This window comes from Crotalus tigris, unplaced genomic scaffold (assembly GCF_016545835.1).
Source record: "Crotalus tigris isolate CLP2741 ecotype Arizona unplaced genomic scaffold, ASM1654583v1 scf7180000023746.1698619, whole genome shotgun sequence".
In the NCBI taxonomy this organism is placed as follows: domain Eukaryota; kingdom Metazoa; phylum Chordata; class Lepidosauria; order Squamata; family Viperidae; genus Crotalus; species Crotalus tigris.
This window is the reverse complement of record NW_024100155.1, coordinates 44,699-62,141: the sequence shown is the minus strand read 5'-3', so window position 1 is coordinate 62,141 and position 17,443 is coordinate 44,699. Positions and strand designations below refer to the sequence as shown.

General features: G+C 47.6%; 1 protein-coding gene across 3 annotated transcripts in view; it reads right to left on the bottom strand.

The window, feature by feature from the left end:
* Window positions 1-876: 876 nt before the first annotated feature.
* The window catches only part of LOC120298102 (rab GTPase-activating protein 1), a 60,901-nt gene continuing 44,334 nt past the window's right edge, over window positions 877-17,443 (bottom strand). Inside the window, exons 14-22 of one of the 3 annotated variants that reach the window (XM_039321443.1) lie at window positions 15,322-15,363; window positions 12,963-13,091; window positions 9,476-9,568; window positions 8,831-8,941; window positions 6,569-6,709; window positions 4,988-5,071; window positions 3,662-3,733; window positions 2,152-2,349; window positions 877-1,564 (exon numbers count right to left, since the gene is read on the bottom strand). In XM_039321443.1, coding sequence (XP_039177377.1) covers window positions 1,442-1,564; window positions 2,152-2,349; window positions 3,662-3,733; window positions 4,988-5,071; window positions 6,569-6,709; window positions 8,831-8,941; window positions 9,476-9,568; window positions 12,963-13,091; window positions 15,322-15,363 — 993 coding nt within the window. In that variant the 3' untranslated portion in view covers window positions 877-1,441. Of the gene's footprint in view, window positions 1,565-2,151; window positions 2,350-3,661; window positions 3,734-4,818; window positions 4,859-4,987; window positions 5,072-6,568; window positions 6,710-8,830; window positions 8,942-9,475; window positions 9,569-12,962; window positions 13,092-15,321; window positions 15,364-17,443 lie in introns of those variants that run through there. The other 2 variants (XM_039321444.1, XM_039321445.1) reach the window with 2 other exon arrangements.

The window sequence follows — 17,443 nt, the reverse complement described above, 5'->3', positions numbered from 1 at the left end:
TGGGAATTGAAGTCCACCAGTCACCAAAGGGCCAAGTCTGAAGACCCCCTGCTCTTAAGCGAAGGGGTCTTCCACCTTGGCAATCTGAAGACTTTGTGGACTTCAGCTCCCAGAATGCCTCAGGCAGCGTGAGGCCGGCTAAGGAATTCTGGGAGTTGAAGTCCACCAGTTGCCAAGGCGAGAGTCCCCCTTGCTCTAAAACCCTCCGAAATGGAAAGTAGCGTTCTTACCTACTTGTGTAGTTACAAATTAAGGAGTGTTGGATGGGAAGGGGAACGTGGAGCCTGGCCCTCAGCGGGCCGGGACAGGAGGTTAGTTCAGCAGCAGTAGCAGCGGTGAAAAACGAAGCACCCTCCGTTGCCCAGGCCGTCGTCTCTCTCCCACCCGCTTTCTGCAGGCAGAAAACTCACCCCAAAACGGAGAATTAAGCAAAAAACGGAAGTCCACCATTCTTGGGTCAAGGATGCATCCGGGCCAAATCCGGAACGGCAAAGGAGAGCTGGCTTCAGCCTTCCTTGACTTCCACAAGAGTAAAGTGGAGACCGGAGCAAGCTCAAGGGGGGGGGGCGTCGTGAGCTCTCACAACACGAGCCACACGTGTTTGTGTGTATGTATAAAACAGACACCCCCCCTTCCCGATAAAACGGTGGTGTTGAATCTCAGCTTTTGTTCGGGGGGGGAGGCAAGGAGCTTGCCTTAAGAAGCCCCCACCCCGCCGAGTTGCATAGAAGTTATTGGTGTCAGCGCTGTACAAAGAGAGGAGGGGGAGGCAGGGACACACAAACATGGGGGAGGGGGGGGCTTTGTGAGTCCCCTTTCCAAAAGTTAACCATGCAAGCAGTCTCCTAACTTGGAAGGAGCGGGGGGGGGGGGAAACCTTTCGCTCGCGCGCTCGAACTGTTCGTTAAAAGAGCGTCCGGCGGTGTCTGTGTCGTGGTTTTTTTTTTGTTTTGTCCTTTTGTTCCTCTCAAATTAAATCTTTTTTTTTTTTTAAAGTTGTCACTGTAAAAAAAAAAAACCAGAAAAGCGCTCGTTTGTAAATTCGGTTAAGTCAGGAAGAGGGTGGCAATATATTTCTTTTTTCGTACCTAGTGCCTCCCAACGGACTGCAGAATGGAGCGGATTATTGTTCTCTGGGAAAAGAAAGGGGAAAAAAAAAAGCATCGGTCTATAGCTACATCCCCCCCCCAGCCCCCTCCCCGGTTAAATAATCAGTAGTATGAAGATCCCGCGTCTCGCGCCAAGCGGCGTCTCTGGCTTGGGTCTCCGGCCTGTGAGGGGGGGGGGAGAGGAGAACCAGCCGCCTCGCGGTGTGTGTTTCGGGAGTCCTATGTACATCTGGTCCTCTCTCCTGCGGGCAGCTGGTCAAGACAAGGTCTGGAAGGCGGGAGGTATCCCAGGAGAGGCCCCGGGAGCTGCCCCGAAGTTGCTGCCCAGCTCTTCAGCACGTCTCTTTCCCCTGGACGCCGGTCACTGTCTTTATAGAGCTGAGCGTTCGGTTGAACCAGGTTTTGCGCGAGGCCTGCACCTCGTTTAGCGCCTGTCCCAGGTCGTGTTCCAGGTCCTGCAAGGTAACGAGACGGGGTGAGCGAGGGCGTAAAAAGGGGCGCGAGGATGCCTGACCTGTCCCGGGGTCGTGAAACGGGGACACCGAGGACATCTGAACAGCCTCCGCCGCCGCCTGGCTTAAGAGAGCAGATCTGCACGCTTGCAGATCGCCTCTGTTCAGCGAGTCAATTCGCTGATGTGATTATTGTGCCACCCATCTTAGAGGTGACTTAGGTAGCTTCAAAAGTTTGAGAAGGCCAGCCGCCCGTTAATTTCGAGCCCAGAGGGCAAAGGGTTCGTAAAGGTCTCCGGGTTTGGAGTGCAAAAATGGAATTGCAGGCACCCGGGGGAAATTGGCTAAGCCGGACCAAGGATGGTCTCTCATCGGCCTGCGTCCTCCTGCGGGCACCCACTCCAAGATGGCAGAGAGGGAAAAGGCTTCAAAGCCAGATATCCCGTTCCGAGAAAGTCTCCAGCCTTCGTTCTCAAGGCCCAACTAAGGAATTCCGTCGGAAAAGAGAGATCCGACCCTCGCCGGCGTACAATTCCCACGGAGGCAGAAGCTCTGGCTGAGCGTAGCCCCGGCTGCCGGGCCTTCCTCACCTGGATTTTGCATTCGGCCTCCACCAGTTGCAACTTGGTCTGGGCCAGCTCCAACTCCATTTCTCGTAACTGGTTCTTCAGCCCCTCCTTCTCCTCGTCGGTGTCTTCGTCGGAGCCCTCCCTGGGGATGCTGACCACCTTCAGCCGCCCTTCTTTGTTGAAAAACTCCCGACAATGTTCACAGTTGTCGATTTTTTGCTGCAGGCAAGAAGGGCGGACGGTGAGCAATAGCAATAAGACTTGGACTTATAGACCGCTTCACAGCGCTTTACAGCCCTCTCTAAGTGGTTTAGAGTCAGCATATTTGCCCCCAACAATCTGGGTCCTCATTTTACCAACCTCAGAAGGATGGAAGGCCGAGTCAACCTTGAGCCCCACAGGATCTAACCCCTGGCTGTGAGCCCAATTAGCCTGCAATATTACATTCTAGCCTCAGAGCTACTGTGGCAGATGATAGATAGATAGATAGATAGATAGATAGATAGATATATAGATAGATAGATAGGCAGACAGACAGACAAGACAGACAGACAGACGATAAATAGATGATACATAAGATAGATGGATGATAGATACAGATAGACTGACATAGATGTAGATATGATAGATTAGATAGATATAAGAGATAATATAGATAGATATGATAGACAGATAAATATAAGATAGATAGGACTGATAGACATAAATAGATAGATAGCTAGATAGATACAGGCATATAGATATGATAAACATAGATTAGATAGATAATAGATATGACTGACACATAGATGATAGATAGATGACACATGGGTGATAGATAGATAGATAGATAGATAGATAGATAGATAGATAGATAGATAGATAGATAGATAGATAGATAGATAGATAGATAGATAGACAGACAGACAGACAGACAGATAGGCAGGCAGGCAGGCAGGCAGGCAGAGGCAGTAATAGCCCTTAAACTTATATACTGCTTCAGTGCTTTACAGCCCTCTCTAAGCAGTTTACAGAGTCATCCTGTTGTCCCCCAACAATCTGAGTCCTCATTTTACCAACCTCGGAAGGATGGAAGGCCGAGTCAACCTGGAACCGGTCAGGATCGAACTGGTGACAGTTGGCAGTCAGCAGAAATTGCCTGCAGTACTGCACTCTAACCACTTTTGCCACCACAGTTCTCTTAACTGCCCTCGGACGGACTGGCTGCTTCCGTGAGCAGCCCGGCTGGCTGGCAACAGCTGAAAGGGCCTGTAACTTGCTTGCCACCCCCACCCACCTCCCCAACTACAAAAAAATAACTGCAAAGCCAGTTTGTTGAGTCTGAAGGCTGCAAGTTGAAAATTTGATGTCTCTCTCTTTCTGCAACCTTCCTTGAGCGAAGCAGGGACCAAACGGGATTTTGGAAAGCGTTCATGAGATCTTCTGGAATCTGCCCCCCCCCCGAGGCAGGGAATCGGGAAGGCTGCCCTCCAGGCGGTGCTCAGCTCAGCCTCTGCCCCTCCCACCCCCGCTCTTCTGTGCCTCTACTTACCCGGATTTTCTCAATTTCAGCTTTGTTGGCTACCTGCTGCTTCTCCAGCCTCTCACTCAACTGGGAGCAGATCTGCAAGGCAAACTGGATCGGTCAGCAGAGCTTGGCTAGCTCAGATAGGGCTTCTCACCACCACCACCCCCCAGGCCGGCCACTCGTCCTTGCTGGACTTCGCCCCCAAATCTCTCTTGGCTTCTACGCGCTCGTGCCCCAAGGGCCTGCCCCACATCGAGGGGCAGCGGATTTGCAACTGCTCTCTGCCGTTTCTTAGCCGCTGGCCCAAGGCTTTCTGAGCCGGTCTTGCTTTAGGTCTTAACGCTAAGAAACCAAAATAACTGGTTTCTCTTCCTCGCAGAGGGTGAAGCTTGATCGTCGTCTTTTTTTTTTTTTTATTCTGATCAGTGATGTTCCATCCCTGGAGGCTTTTCAGAAGAGATTGGACATTCATTTGTCTGGAATGATATAGGGTCTCCTGCTCGACCAGAGGGGTTGGACTAGATGACCTCCAAGGTCCCTCCCAACTCTGTCATTCTATGATTCTGCTTGAGCAGGGGGTTGGACTAGATGACCTCCAAGGTCCCTCCCAACTCTGTCATTCTATGATTCTGCTTGAGCAGGGGGTTGGACTAGATGACCTCCAAGGTCCCTCCCAACTCTGTCATTCTATGATTCTGTAAGGATCTCCGGCTTGAGCAGGGGGTTGGACTAGATGACCTCCAAGGTCCCTCCCAACACTGTCATTCTATGATTCTGCTTGAGCAGGGGGTTGGACTAGATGACCTCCAAGGTCCCTCCCAACTCTGTCATTCTATGATTCTGCTTGCGCAGGAGGTTGGACTAGATGACCTCCTAGATGACCTCCAAGGTCCCTCCCAACTCTGTCATTCTATGATTCTGTAAGGATCTCCGGCTTGAGCAGGGGGTTGGACTAGATGACCTCCAAGGTCCCTCCCAACACTGTCATTCTATGATTCTGCTTGAGCAGGGGGTTGGACTAGATGACCTCCAAGGTCCCTCCCAACTCTGTCATTCTATGATTCTGCTTGCGCAGGAGGTTGGACTAGATGACCTCCAGGGTCCCTCCCAACTCTGTCATTCTATGATTCTGTAAGGGTCTCCGGCTTGAGCAAGGGGGTTGGACTAGATGACCTCCAAGGTCCCTCCCCACTCTGTCAATTTGAGGGCAACCCTCTTCCGCTTCCCTTTTTGAGATGAAACGACAGGACGCCTCCCTCCGGTTCTGGGTCAGAAGGAAGGCGGTGGAGCTGTCCTGGCCCGAGGGAGACGGATCCCAGGGTTGCTTCGGAACAGCGTCCTCCGACATACCTGCTTGTAGTCGCCAATGATGGAGCTGTTTTTCTTGATCTCCAACTCGGCCTTGTCCAGTTCTCTCCGACACATCTCCTTCAGCTGGAAGAGGAGACGGGAAAGTCTGGCCCTTCGTTCATCCCTCCAGCAGGGTCTCTGGCCTCAGCCCTTTCCTCTCTCTCAGCTCCAGACTAGACACCCACCTGTCTGAGACGGTGTAGGTTCTCCTGCTTGAGCAGGGGCTGGACTAGAAGACCTCCAAGGTCCCTTCCATCTCTGCTATTCTGTTCTGTTCTGTTGTTCTGTTCTGTTCCATTCCATATATTCTATTCTATTCTATTCTATTCTATTCTATTTTTCTACATTCTATTCTATTCTATTCTTTATTCTATTTTTTATTCTATTCTATTCTATTCTATTCTATTCTATTCTATTCTATTCTATTCTATTCCATTCTATTCTACTCTACTCTATTCCACTCCCGTTCCATTCCATTCCATATTTTCTATTCTATTCTATTCTATTCTATTCTATTCTATTCTATTCTATTCTATTCTATTCTATTCTACTCTATTCTATTCTCTATATTCTATATTCTATTCCGTTCCATTTCCATATTCTATTCTATTCTACATTCTATTCTATTCTATTCTATTCTATTCTATTCTATTCTATTCTATTCTATTCTATTCCATTCTATTCTACTCTACTCTATTCCACTCCCGTTCCATTCCATTCCATATTTTCTATTCTATTCTATTCTATTCTATTCTATTCTATTCTATTCTATTCTATTCTATTCTACTCTATTCTATTCTCTATATTCTATATTCTATTCCGTTCCATTTCCATATTCTATTCTATTCTACATTCTATTCTATTCTATTCTATTCTATTCTATTCTATTCTATTCTATTCTATTCTCTGTTCTGTTATTTTCCTATTCCTATTCCATTCTATTCCACAATCTATTCTATTCTATTCTTATTTCTTATTCTATTCTATTCTATTCTATTCTATTCTATTCTATTCTATTCTATTCTATTCTATTCTATTCTATTCTATTCTATTCTATTCTACTCTACTCTACTCTACTCCTATTCTTTCTATTCTAACTCCAAAAGCCTCTGGTGGGGGGACACAAGTCACAAGAGAAAGCAGCAGAGAGGCCAGTCTTGGCGATGTGGAGAACTTGGGGCAAGGAGATACTCTTCGGGGACTCTCTGATGCAGGGGTCCCCAACCCCCAGTCTGTGGCCCCGCACCGGTCCGCAGCATGCCAACAAGCGGGCCGTGCAAATAAGCAAAGCCCCATCCATCCATCCATGGGGATGCAGGCAGCACGCAAAACCACACCGCCTCCGGTCCACGGAAAAAACTTTCTCCATGGAACCGGTCTCTGGTGCCCAAAAAGTTGGAAGCTGCTGCTCCAAAGGGGGGGGGGGAAGGCGATGATGGGGATAAATAGCTACAGAAAACCAGCCCAGACCAGAGCTGAGGGTGAAGGACAAAGCGGGTCAACCGATTCTCGGTTAGCGGGTGCTGAACGTGCTCGTGGGAGGGGTCGCCTGAAACCAGAAGGAACCCCCTTCCCTCCTACCTCCCCAGCTCCCTTCCGGCCCGATCCTGCGCCAACCTGAGCCGATTCCTCCTCCAGCCTTCTCTTCTCATCCTCGGCGTCTATCAACTTCTGCTTGGTCATCAGCAGCTCCTTGTTCAAGGCGTCGGCTTTTTCCTCCGCCTGGAAATGGGAAACACCGAGGGACAAAATGACCGGACCCAGAGAGACACGGGAAAACTTTTTCGCTCGGCTCTTAACCAGACGTTCCATCCGAAGGCGAGCAAGGGAGGAAGCCAGAAGGGGAAAGTTTGAAAGAGCCTGGCTTGGGGTTTGGGGTCCCTGCGCTCGAAGGGAAGGTTTTAAGGCAGCGGTTCTCAACCTGTGGGTCGGGACCCCATTTGGGGTCGAACGACCATTTCACGGGGGTCGCCAAACAATGCAGTCCGCCATTTTCTCCCCCCTTTTCCTTAGCTGTGCTACTCCCTTTTATTCTATTGGCTTTTGAAAGCCAATAGAATAGACTCTCTTGAATAGAGTCTAATTCTGTTGGCTTTCAAAAGCCAATAGGAATTGTCCAGGCTGTCTCTGCCCTGCTGAGCCCACCCAAAGTCTCATTCTGCAAACGGTGCTGCACCAGTTGAGTAGTCCTCGACTTACGACCGGTTGAGTAGTCCTCAACTTATGACCGGTTGGGGGGTCGCGGCATTAAAAAGGCTGAGAACCACTGTTTTAAGGTAACGGAGAGCGGAGAAAGCAGCAGGCTGGATCCTTGGAGAAGAATTACGTGGGTCTCGGAGTTGCCAAGATGCCTCTAGCCTACAGCCGGTTTGCCTGTGTGAAAACGTCCTGTCTCCTTGCAGGCGTTCTGCCCCAGGAAACCAGCGGGAACGATGTCGCAATGACCTGAAATGCGACAGCTCCGGTGTTCTGGGGGTGTTATGAGGATGACAAGACACGAAGCTTAATCGTGGCCAAGGGGGAGAGCGGCAATCGGAGTGTCGTCTGTCGGAATGATAAAGCAGGAGGATTTTTCTCCTCCCGCATCTAACCTTTCCCGAGACTTGTGCTCCCGTTTGGGGAAGGTTCGGACTGTGGGAGGATGGAGCTTTCCGTTCTGGGTGTGCTGATGTCAGGCACTGGCACACCACCAGGGCAGGGCCGGGCCAGCTGGGGAACTGAAGCAGCCCAGCCAAGAGAGTGTGAGGATTTAGGAGACGGCCCCGGAAGAGCTGAGCCGATGCCCAGGATCGGCTGCCAAATTGGTGGAAAGCTTTAAAGAAAATGGATTTTCATCCAAGGAGGCTTCAACTGGGAAGTTTTGCTTCCGGGGAGGTGTGCGAGTCTCAGAGGCATCTGAGATGTACCTTCGGTAAGGGGGGAGGAGGAAGGAAGGAAGGAAGGAAGGAAGGAAGGAAGGAAGGAAAAAAAAGAAAGAAAGAAAGAGAAGAGGAAAGAATGAAAAGAGGAAAGAAGAAAGAAAGGAGGAAAGAAAGAAAGGAGGAAGAAAGAAGGAAGAAAGAAGAGGAAAGAATGAAAGGAGGAAAGAAGAGAAAGAAAGAAGGAAAGAGAAAGAAAGAAAGAAAGAAAGAAAGAAAGAAGAGAGGAAAGAAAGAAAGAAGGAGGAAAGAGAAAGAAAGAAAAAGAAAGAAAGAAAGAAAGAAAAGAGGAGGAAAAAGAAAGAAAGAAGAGGAAAGAATGAAAGGAGAAAAGAAGAAAGAAAGGAAAAAAGAAAGAAAGAAAGAAAGAAAGGAGGAGGAAAGAAGGAAGGAAGAAAGAAAAAAGAAGAGGAAAGAATGAAAGGAGGAAAGAAGAGACAGAAAGAAGGAAAGAGAGAAAGAAAGAGAAAGAAAGAAAGGAGGGAAGAAAGAGAAGAGAGGAAAGAAAGAGGAAAGAAAGAAAGAAGAGGATGAAAAAGAAAGGAGGAAAGAAAAAAGAAAGAAAGAAAGAGGAAGAGGAGGAAAGAGAGAAAGAGAAAGGAGGGAAAAAGAAAGGAAAGAAAGAAAAAAGAAGAGGAGGAAAGAGAAAGAAAGAGAAGAGGAGGAAAGAAAAAGAAAGAAAGAAAGAAAGAAAGAAAGAAAGAAGGAGGAGGAAAGAGAAGAAAGAAAGAGAAAGAAAAGGAAAGACACAAAAAGGAAAGAAAGAGGAGGAGAGGAAGAAAAAGTAGAACAGGAAGGAGGAGGAGGAGAGAACAGCAGAATAAAAGGAAAATAAAGGACTGGATAAGCACATCAGCCAGAAGAGTCGAGGTGTACTAAAAAGGTTGACACCCCCCCCCCCCGGCAGTGGGCGAGAAGGACTCACGTTGTCCAGGTCCTTCCGCAGGGCGATCTTGCTGGTCACCAACTCGTGGGCCAGGTCGTCGTTCTCCTGCTCCAGCCTCATGTTGGCTTCCTGCAAGCGCCGGTTTTCTCTCTGCAAGGAGGCCAGAAGGGGCAGGCTGCGTGAACCCCGGCCCGAGGCCACCCTCATCCTTCTGGAACGGGCCCTCATCATCAATGCAGTTAAGATTTGGGCCCAAATTAAGAACGGGGACTCCCCCGGGGCTAGCCTGTCCCTGCTTTCGGTGACAAAAAGAAGATAAATTAAAAGGCATTAAAAACAGCAGCTGAAGACAGCCCTGGGCAAACTCCGGGGGCGTCTGTGAAGGGAGACCGAATCTGCAAAAATAGCTCTGGGTGTTTTGGGTTTTAGAGGCCATCGGAGTGAGGCCCACTCAGCTTTGAACAAGAGGAGGAGAAAGAAGAAAAAAAACAAAAACCAACAAGGTCAGAAAGATAAAGAGAAGAAGAGATAATCGGGCAAGTGTGGAATGACTCAAGGCCAGAATCTTGGCTTTTTTTTGTTGTTGCCAAGAAATTGATTTATTTTGCGAGGGGGAATAATAAGGTTCCGTCTGGATCCGGCTTTGTGTCTTTGTCTAGTCTGCACACACCAGGAGAGGCTCACCTCAAACCTTTCAATGGGGTCCTCCTGTTGGGCTTGCTGTTCCCGCATCGTGTGATATTCCCGCTCGTATTTCTTCAACTTCTTTTGGCTAATCTTAAAAAAAAAAAACACCACATATTAGAGCTTCGTCAGTTTGGACAAAATGGGAGAGAATTCTTCATTGGAGCCAGCCGTGTGCTGCAGCTGCCAAAAAAGGCCAACACAGTGCTGGGCTGCATGAACAGAGGGAGAGAATCAAGGTCACGTGAAGGGTTAATACTGCTTTACAAGGCCTTGGTAAGGCCACACGTGGAATACGGCATCCAGTTTTGGTCACCACGATGTAAAAAAAGATGCTGAGACTCTAGAAAGAGGACAGAGAAGAGCAACAAAGATGATTAGGGGACTGGAGGCTAAAACATATAAGGAACGGTTGCTGGAATTGGGTATGTCCAGTTTAACAAAGAGAAGGACGAGAGGGGACAGGATAGCAGTGTTCCAGTATCTCAGGGCTGCCCCAAAGAAGAGGGAGTCAAGCTATTCTCCAAAGCGCCTGAAGGCAGGACAAGAAGCGACGGATGGAAACTCATCAAGGAGAGAAGCAACCTGGAACTAAGGAGAAACTTCCTGACAGTTAGAACAATTAACCAGTGGAACAACCTGCCTCCAGAAGTTGTGAATGCTCCAACGCTGGAAGTTTTGAAGAAAAGACTGGACAGCCATTTGTCCAAAATGGTGTAAGGTTTCCTGCCTGAGCAGGGGGTTGGATTCGATGACCTCCAAGGTCCCTTCCAACTTTATTATTATTAAATTATTAAAATTAAAAGATCTTCAGGTTTCTGGGTTCTAGAATATCTCAAGACCTGAAATGGACACTTAATGTCACAAATGTCATCAGAAAAGCTCAATGTTCTTCCTGCCCCAGAGTAATAGTAATAGTAGTAAAGTTGGAAGGGACCTTGGAGGTCATCTAGTCCAACCCCCTGCTCAGGCAGGAAACCCTACACCATTTCGGACAAATGCTGTCCAGTCTCTTCTTAAAAACTTCCAGTGTTGGAGCATTTACTGCTTCTGGAGGCAGGCTGTTCCACTGATTAATTGTTCTCACTGTCAGGAAGTTTCTCCTTAGTTCTAGGTTGCTTCTCTCCTTGATTAGTTTCCACCCGTTGCTTCTTGTCCTGCCTTCAGGTGCTTTGGAAAATAGCTTAATTCCCTCTTCTTTATGGCAGCCCTGAGATATTGGAATACTGCTATCATGTCCCCCCTTGTCCTTCTCTTCGTTAAACTAGACATACCCAATTCTATCAACCATTCCTTATATGTTTTAGCCTCCAGTCCCCTAATCATCTTTGTTGCTCTTCTCTGTACTCTTTCTAGAGTCTCAACATTTTTTTACATCGTGGTGACCAAAACTGGATGCAGTATTCCAAGTGTGGCCTTACCAAGGCATTGTAAAGCGGTATTAACACTTCACGTGATCTTGATTCTATCCCTCTGTTAATGCAGCCCAGCACTGTGTTGGCTTTTTCGGCAGCTGCAGCACACGGCTGGCTCCTATTTAAGGGATTGTCCACTAGGACTCCAAGATCCCTCTCACAGTTGCTACTATTGAGCCAGGTACCCCCTATACTATACCTGTGCTGATCTAGTATTGTTAGGAGGAGAAAGTTTTTTCTCCTAAAATCTTTTTGCCTGCTAAGGTTGCTGAAGATTTGAAAGCCAAGGGAGCACCCAGGGATTGCAGGATTGGGTCCCACCTTGCCTCCTCCTGGCTGCAGAGATGCCGAAGCAGGGTCAGAAAAAAAGGGTTGTGTGAATTTTGTTAAGCTGGTCCTGGTGCTCCCTCTAGTGACCCTGAGGCAGAAGAGCTGTCCAGGAGCTTGTGTGTGTGTGTGTGTGTGTGTGTGTGTGTGTGTGTGTATGTGTGTGTGTGTGTGTGTGTGTACCCACAAAGAGAAAGAGGCAAAAGGGGCAAATTCCGCCTTCTGCCTTCCAGCGTAAGGCAGCCAAAGGGGATGGATCGGAGAGACAGACCAGCGGTTCTCAACTATGGGAACTTTAAACCCAGAGGACTTCAACTCCCAGAATTCCCCAGCCGTTGTCTTAAAAGTTGAGAAACACCCAGGGAGCCTCAAAGGGAAGGCAAGCAACCCCCTGGGAGAGAAATTAAGATCTCATTAAATGCCTTTTTTTTTTTTAACAGTCCACCAAAAAGAACACTACATCAAAGAGAGAGAGGGAGGGAGGGAGGAGCTAGGAAGGAAGGAAGGAAAGGAAGGAGGGAGATATGAATGAAGGAAGGAAGGAAGGAAGGAAGGAAGAAGATAGGAAAGGAGGGAGGGAGAAAGGGTGAAAGAAGAGGAGGGAAGGAAGGAAGGAAGGAGGGAGATATAAATGAAGGAAGGAAGGAAGGAAGGAGGGAGTTATGAATGAATGCATGAATGAATGAATGAAGGTAGAAAAGATAGGAAGAAAGGAAGGAAGGAAGGAAGGAAGGAAGGAAGGAAGGAAGGAAGGAGATATGAATGAAGGAAGGAAGGAAGGAAGGAAGAAGATAGGAAGGGAGGGAGGGAGGAGAAAGGATGAAGGAAAAGGAAGGAAGGGAGGGAGGGAGGGAGGAAGGATGAAGGAAGGAAGGAAGGAAGGAAAGGAAGGAGGGAGATATGAATGAATGAAGGAAGGAAGGAAGGAAGGAAGGAAGGAAGGAAGGAAGGAAGGAAGAAGATAGGAAAGGAGGGAGGGAGAAAGGGTGAAAGAAGAGGAGGGAAGGAAGGAAGGAAGGAGGGAGATATAAATGAAGGAAGGAAGGAAGGAAGGAGGGAGATATAAATGAATGCATGAATGAATGAATGAATGAAGGTAGGAAAGATAGGAAGAAAGGAAGGAAGGAAGGAAGGAAGGAAAGGAAGGAGGGAGATATGAAGGAAGGAAGGAAGGAAGGAAGGAAGGAAGAAGATAGGAAGGGAGGGAGGGAGGGAGAAAGGATGAAGGAAAAGGAAGGAAGGGAGGGAGGGAGGAAGGATGAAGGAAGGAAGGAGATATGAATGAATGCATGAAGGAAGGAAGGAAGGAGATATATGAAGGAAGGAAGGAAGGAAAGGAGGGAGGGATAAAGGATGAAGGAAGAGGAAGAGGAAGGAAAGAAGGAAGGAAGGAGGGAGATATGAATGAATGCGTGAATGAAGGAAGGAAGGAAAGGAGGGAGAAAGGAAGGAAGGAAGGAAAGAAAGAAACCTCAACTAGGGCTGGTGAAATAGACTGCCTTGAGAAATCTAGGTGTCCCCAGATGCCCTCAGCCCTCCTTTTTCCCAGTCCTGCATTCAGGTCACCTTCACACGTTTCAACCCTTTGCAAAGTGGGCCTGTCCCTGCCTTTGCCTCGCCTATCCTGGCTTACTTCCAGAGCTGACCCAGGGCAAGAGAAGGCTGACCCAGCCAGCAGCTCAGCCCCCCAACAGCCACCGTGCCTCCCCCCCCAGGGGCTGGCTGATTCCCCCCCCCCCAGTTACCTTCATGCTACATGCCAGCTCCATCAGTTTCTTGGCGTTCTCCTCCGACCGATACCTCTTGGGCAGCTGCACGCGGAAAAACTTCAAAGCCCCCTCAAAGTCCGTCAGCAGCAAGTCGTCCCTGGTGGTCTAGGAACACGCAAGGGGGAGGGGAGAAATTAAACCCTTCAGCTCCCCCCACCCTCGAACCCAGAACCAGGCAAGGAGCACCATACGCCCTCCCTCAAAGGGTGGGCCCGGACAGGAATTTGGCCCTTGTTATACGCCTTGCGCGCCTTTCCCGGATTATACAGGGAATCCTCGGCTTACGACCGCAGCCGAGATGGACGTTTATGTTGCTAAGTGAATTCGGCCGCGTCTGAGGACCCTTTTTTTTTTTTGCCCCTGTTGTTTTGAGGTAGATGAAAAATTGCCATTAAGAGAAATGATAAAAGTACTTCTGAATGATATTTTTAATTAACAGGAGTGATGTTTCGAAAGCATTAACTAATATTACCAACTGGCTGAGTGTGATGACCTGCATGCAATTCTGCGAAGGAAACATTTTACAAGACGTGTCAACTGAAAGTCACAAATGGTGTAAAGTATTACCCGTGTCGGGCCGTGTGGTAAGACGGTCATTTGTGTGAACGTCTCCTTTTCCTACGTGTGTGGTCTCAAGATATGAACTTCTCTCTTTTAGTATGTTAAAAGTAGATAAAGAAGTCATCCCTTGAGTAAAAGCGTGTATAAAAAGGACATCCTGGGAGTAACTCAGGGTTCAGAATTTGTCATATGAGTACTCTGAACCTTTGCACAAATAAAACCTGTTTTCTCCAACCCTTCGTGGTCTTGTCTTCTGATGTAAGTATTGTGGTTTTTCCACTAGTTTCACCTGAATCCCTGCAGTTTTTTTAAGTGAGGGACGTAGTCGTTCAACAAAGCCAGCTTCCCCATTGTCAGAATCCAATTACGTTTTAATTCTAGCTTTGTTGTTGTTGTTAATTGCGAAGTCGTGTCCGACCCATCGCGACCCCATGGACAACGTTCCTCCAGGTCTTCCTGTCCTCTGCCATCTTCTGGAGTCCATTTAAGTTCACACCTCCTGCTTCAGGGACTCCATCCAGCCACCTCCTTCTCTGTCGTCCCCTTCTTCTCTTGCCCTCCATCTTTCCCAGCATCAGGCCCTTCTCCAGTGAGTCCTTCCTTCTCATTAGGTGGCCAAAGTATTTGAGTTTCAACTTCAGGATCTGGCCTTCTAAACAGCAGTCGGGGTTGATCTCGTCTAGCTACCGACTCTAAAAAAAGACCCATTTCTTACTCTTGGTGGATTCGGTCATACTACGAAAGGGGAGGAAGGAGCAAGGGGTTTTATGACTCTCACTTCCTTCATTTCAACTACAAAGGACTGGAGGTTGATTCTCATCAAGAGGACTGACCATAACAATATGGCCATCGCCTTTCATCTACTACTCTCTGAAGTCTCTCTTCTGCCGGCAGCAAGGAAAAAGGGGGTGGAAATGTGACGCCTGGGATCGTTGGTGGAAGGATGGTGGGGTGGGGTGGGGGCTGCTTGGGACCACTTAAAACCTTGAATGGTGGGGCTTGGCCCCTCAGATCCTGTCTAGAACGCCTGCAACCATCTTCTCTTAATAAAGGATGCCTGTTGGAAGAGATATCTCAAGACTTCTGTCTTTTTAAGATGTAAAGTGGGGTGGGTCCTTACACCCATTGACTTTGCTTGTTTGAAGGCCGCAAAAGGGGATCACGACACACACACACACACACACACAAGCCAGTGGCCAAGTGGCTGGATTTTGGTCACATGACCCCCCCGGGGAGGCCGCAACGGTCGTCGTAAGCGTGAAAAAAACGGTCGTAAGTTGCTTTTTTCCAGTGCCGTTGTTAAGTTTGGTCCCCGAATGAACTTAACCGGACTATCTGTGATGCGTGAGCCCCACAAGAAGCAGAGCAGGGAAAATAAGAGGTGGAAATGTCTTTTTTGGTTGGGTGGGGGGTGGAAGGGAGATTTCTGCCTGGCCTTTTCTTTGCAGAAGATCTGTGAGCCAATTTCAGCCTCTCCTCCGCCCCATGCCTCTCCTGATTCGGTTCGGGACCCCCAATTCTTTCCGGCAACCCGCAGGTCAGGAAAAAAAGGACCCGGAGCAAGGGAGGGGCGTCCTATGAATATCAGCAGGCCCATGCTTCCCAGCCTCCCCCAGCCCTCCGTCCTCGTGGCAGCTCCTTCGGCTTGAGGCTGAAAATGAATTCAATCCCCAAGGAATTCAAATTCCAGCCGGCTCGGCTCGGCGTGCCCTGCCCCGTGGCTGAGCAAGGAGGCAGGAAGGATGTGACCCAGCACAGGACAGGAAATACTCACTTTTAACAATCCAAGGGCAACGTTAAAAATAACACTGATGCCCTGTAAAAGAAAAGGGAAGGGGAAAAAAAAAACAGGTTGAAGGGCCTTGAGATTTCTGCAAGATTTCCGGGGCTCTGCAAGCTTCAGGTCTTTCTTCACCTGGCTGGCTTCTCTGGCACGTTGAATCAAGGGTTTATCTGGATTCTCCCAGATAGCAAGATGGTTTATCACGTTTCCCGGAAAATAAGACCGGTTCTTAGATTGATTTTTGCTCCAAAAGACACATTAGGGCTTAATTTCTGGTTTAGGGATTACGTTCAGGGAAATACGGTACTAAATGCATCTGTCTGGTTGATGATCTTAACTGGGGCTTATTTGGGGGGGGGCTTCTCCTGCTTGAGCAGGGGGCTGGACTAGAAGACCTCCAAGGTTCTGTTCTGTTCCATTCTGTTTTATTCTAAATTCTGTTCTATTCTATTCTATCCCTATTCTATTCTATTCTAAATTATTCTATTCATTCTAATTATTCTATTCTATTCTTATTCTTATTCTATTCTAATTATTCTATTCTAATTCTATTCTATTTAATTATTCTATTCTATTCTTATTTCTGTTCTATTCTATTGTTTAAATTATTCTATTCTATTCTAATTCTATTCTATTCATTCTAAATATTCTAATTATTCTATTCTATTCTAATTCTATTCTATTCAATCTAATTATTCTATCCTATTCTATTCTTATTTCTATTCTATTCTATTCTTATTTCTATTCTATTCTATTCTTATTTCTATTCTATTCTAGTCTATTCTATTCCCTATTCTATTTCCTATTCTATTCTATTCTAATTATTCTATTCTATTCTATTCAATCTAATTATTCTATTCTATTCTTATTTCGATTCTAGTTTATTCTTATTTCTATTCTATTCTAGTTTATTCTATTCCCTATTTTATTCTATTCAATCTAATTATTCTATTCTATTCTATTCTATTCTAGTCTAGTCTAGTCTAGTCTAGTCTATTCACTATTCCATTTTCTATCTTACCCTATCCTATCCTATTCATTATTATGAGTGTCCTGAAAATTTGTGATAGGGCTTATTTTCCAGTTGGGTCTTATTTTTCGTGGAGACTTCGGAAGGAAGCCAACCTTTTGACCTTAAAGTCTGCAAGGGGGACATCTTTTCAGGTTGCACTAAGGAGCTCCCCCCCCTCTCCCCCCCCGGCTTCCCAAGGCCTTTGGTTGATGGGGAACAGTGTCCATCTTGAGAAGAGTGGAGAAAAGGGGCGGGGGGGATGAGGAGGCAGCCTGCAAGGCCACCACACAGATGGCCAACGTTGACTTGATCGTGGTCCCCAAGTACGAGAAAGGGAATAATTGCCCTCAAAGTTCCGAGATTCCGGCCAATTGCTCAACGAGATGGAAAGCTCCCACCCCAGATGGACAGCCTGCCTCATCAGGAGCGCTTCCTAGACTGCCACCAGGTTTGAGATTTAAAGCCTTTGATTTCAAATCTGGGCTCTCCTAATTCGGTGTTTTCCGCAGTACAGGCGGTCCTTGACTTACGGTCACAACGGAGCCCAAAATTCATGTCGCTAAATGAGAAATGTTGTGAGTTTTGCCTCATTTTACGACCCGGGTCGCCGCCGTTGTTAAGTTGAATCAAGTTAGTAACACGGCTGTTAAGTGAATTTGGCTTCCTCGACAAGCTGGCTTGTCAAAAGGTCGCCAAAGGGGATCACCTGACCGTCGTAAATACGAGTCAGTGGCCCAGTTTTGAACTTCGACCCTGGGGATGCTGCAACGGTCATATCAGTATGAAAAATGGTCATTAAGTCACTTTGGACCAGTGGTTCTTAACCTGTGGATCGGGACCCCATTTGGGGTCGAACGACCATTTCACGGGGGTCGCCAAACAACGCAGTCCGCCATTTTTTCCCCCCTTTTCCTTAGCTGTGCTGCTCCCTTTTATTCTATTGGCTTTTGAAAGCCAATCGAATAGACTCTCTTGAATAGAGTCCGATTCTATTGGCTTTCAAAAGCCAATAGGAATTGTCCAGGCTGTCTCTGCCCTGCTGAGCCCGCCAAAAGTCCCATTCTGCCAACGGTGCTGCACCCGTTGAGTAGTCCTTGCCTT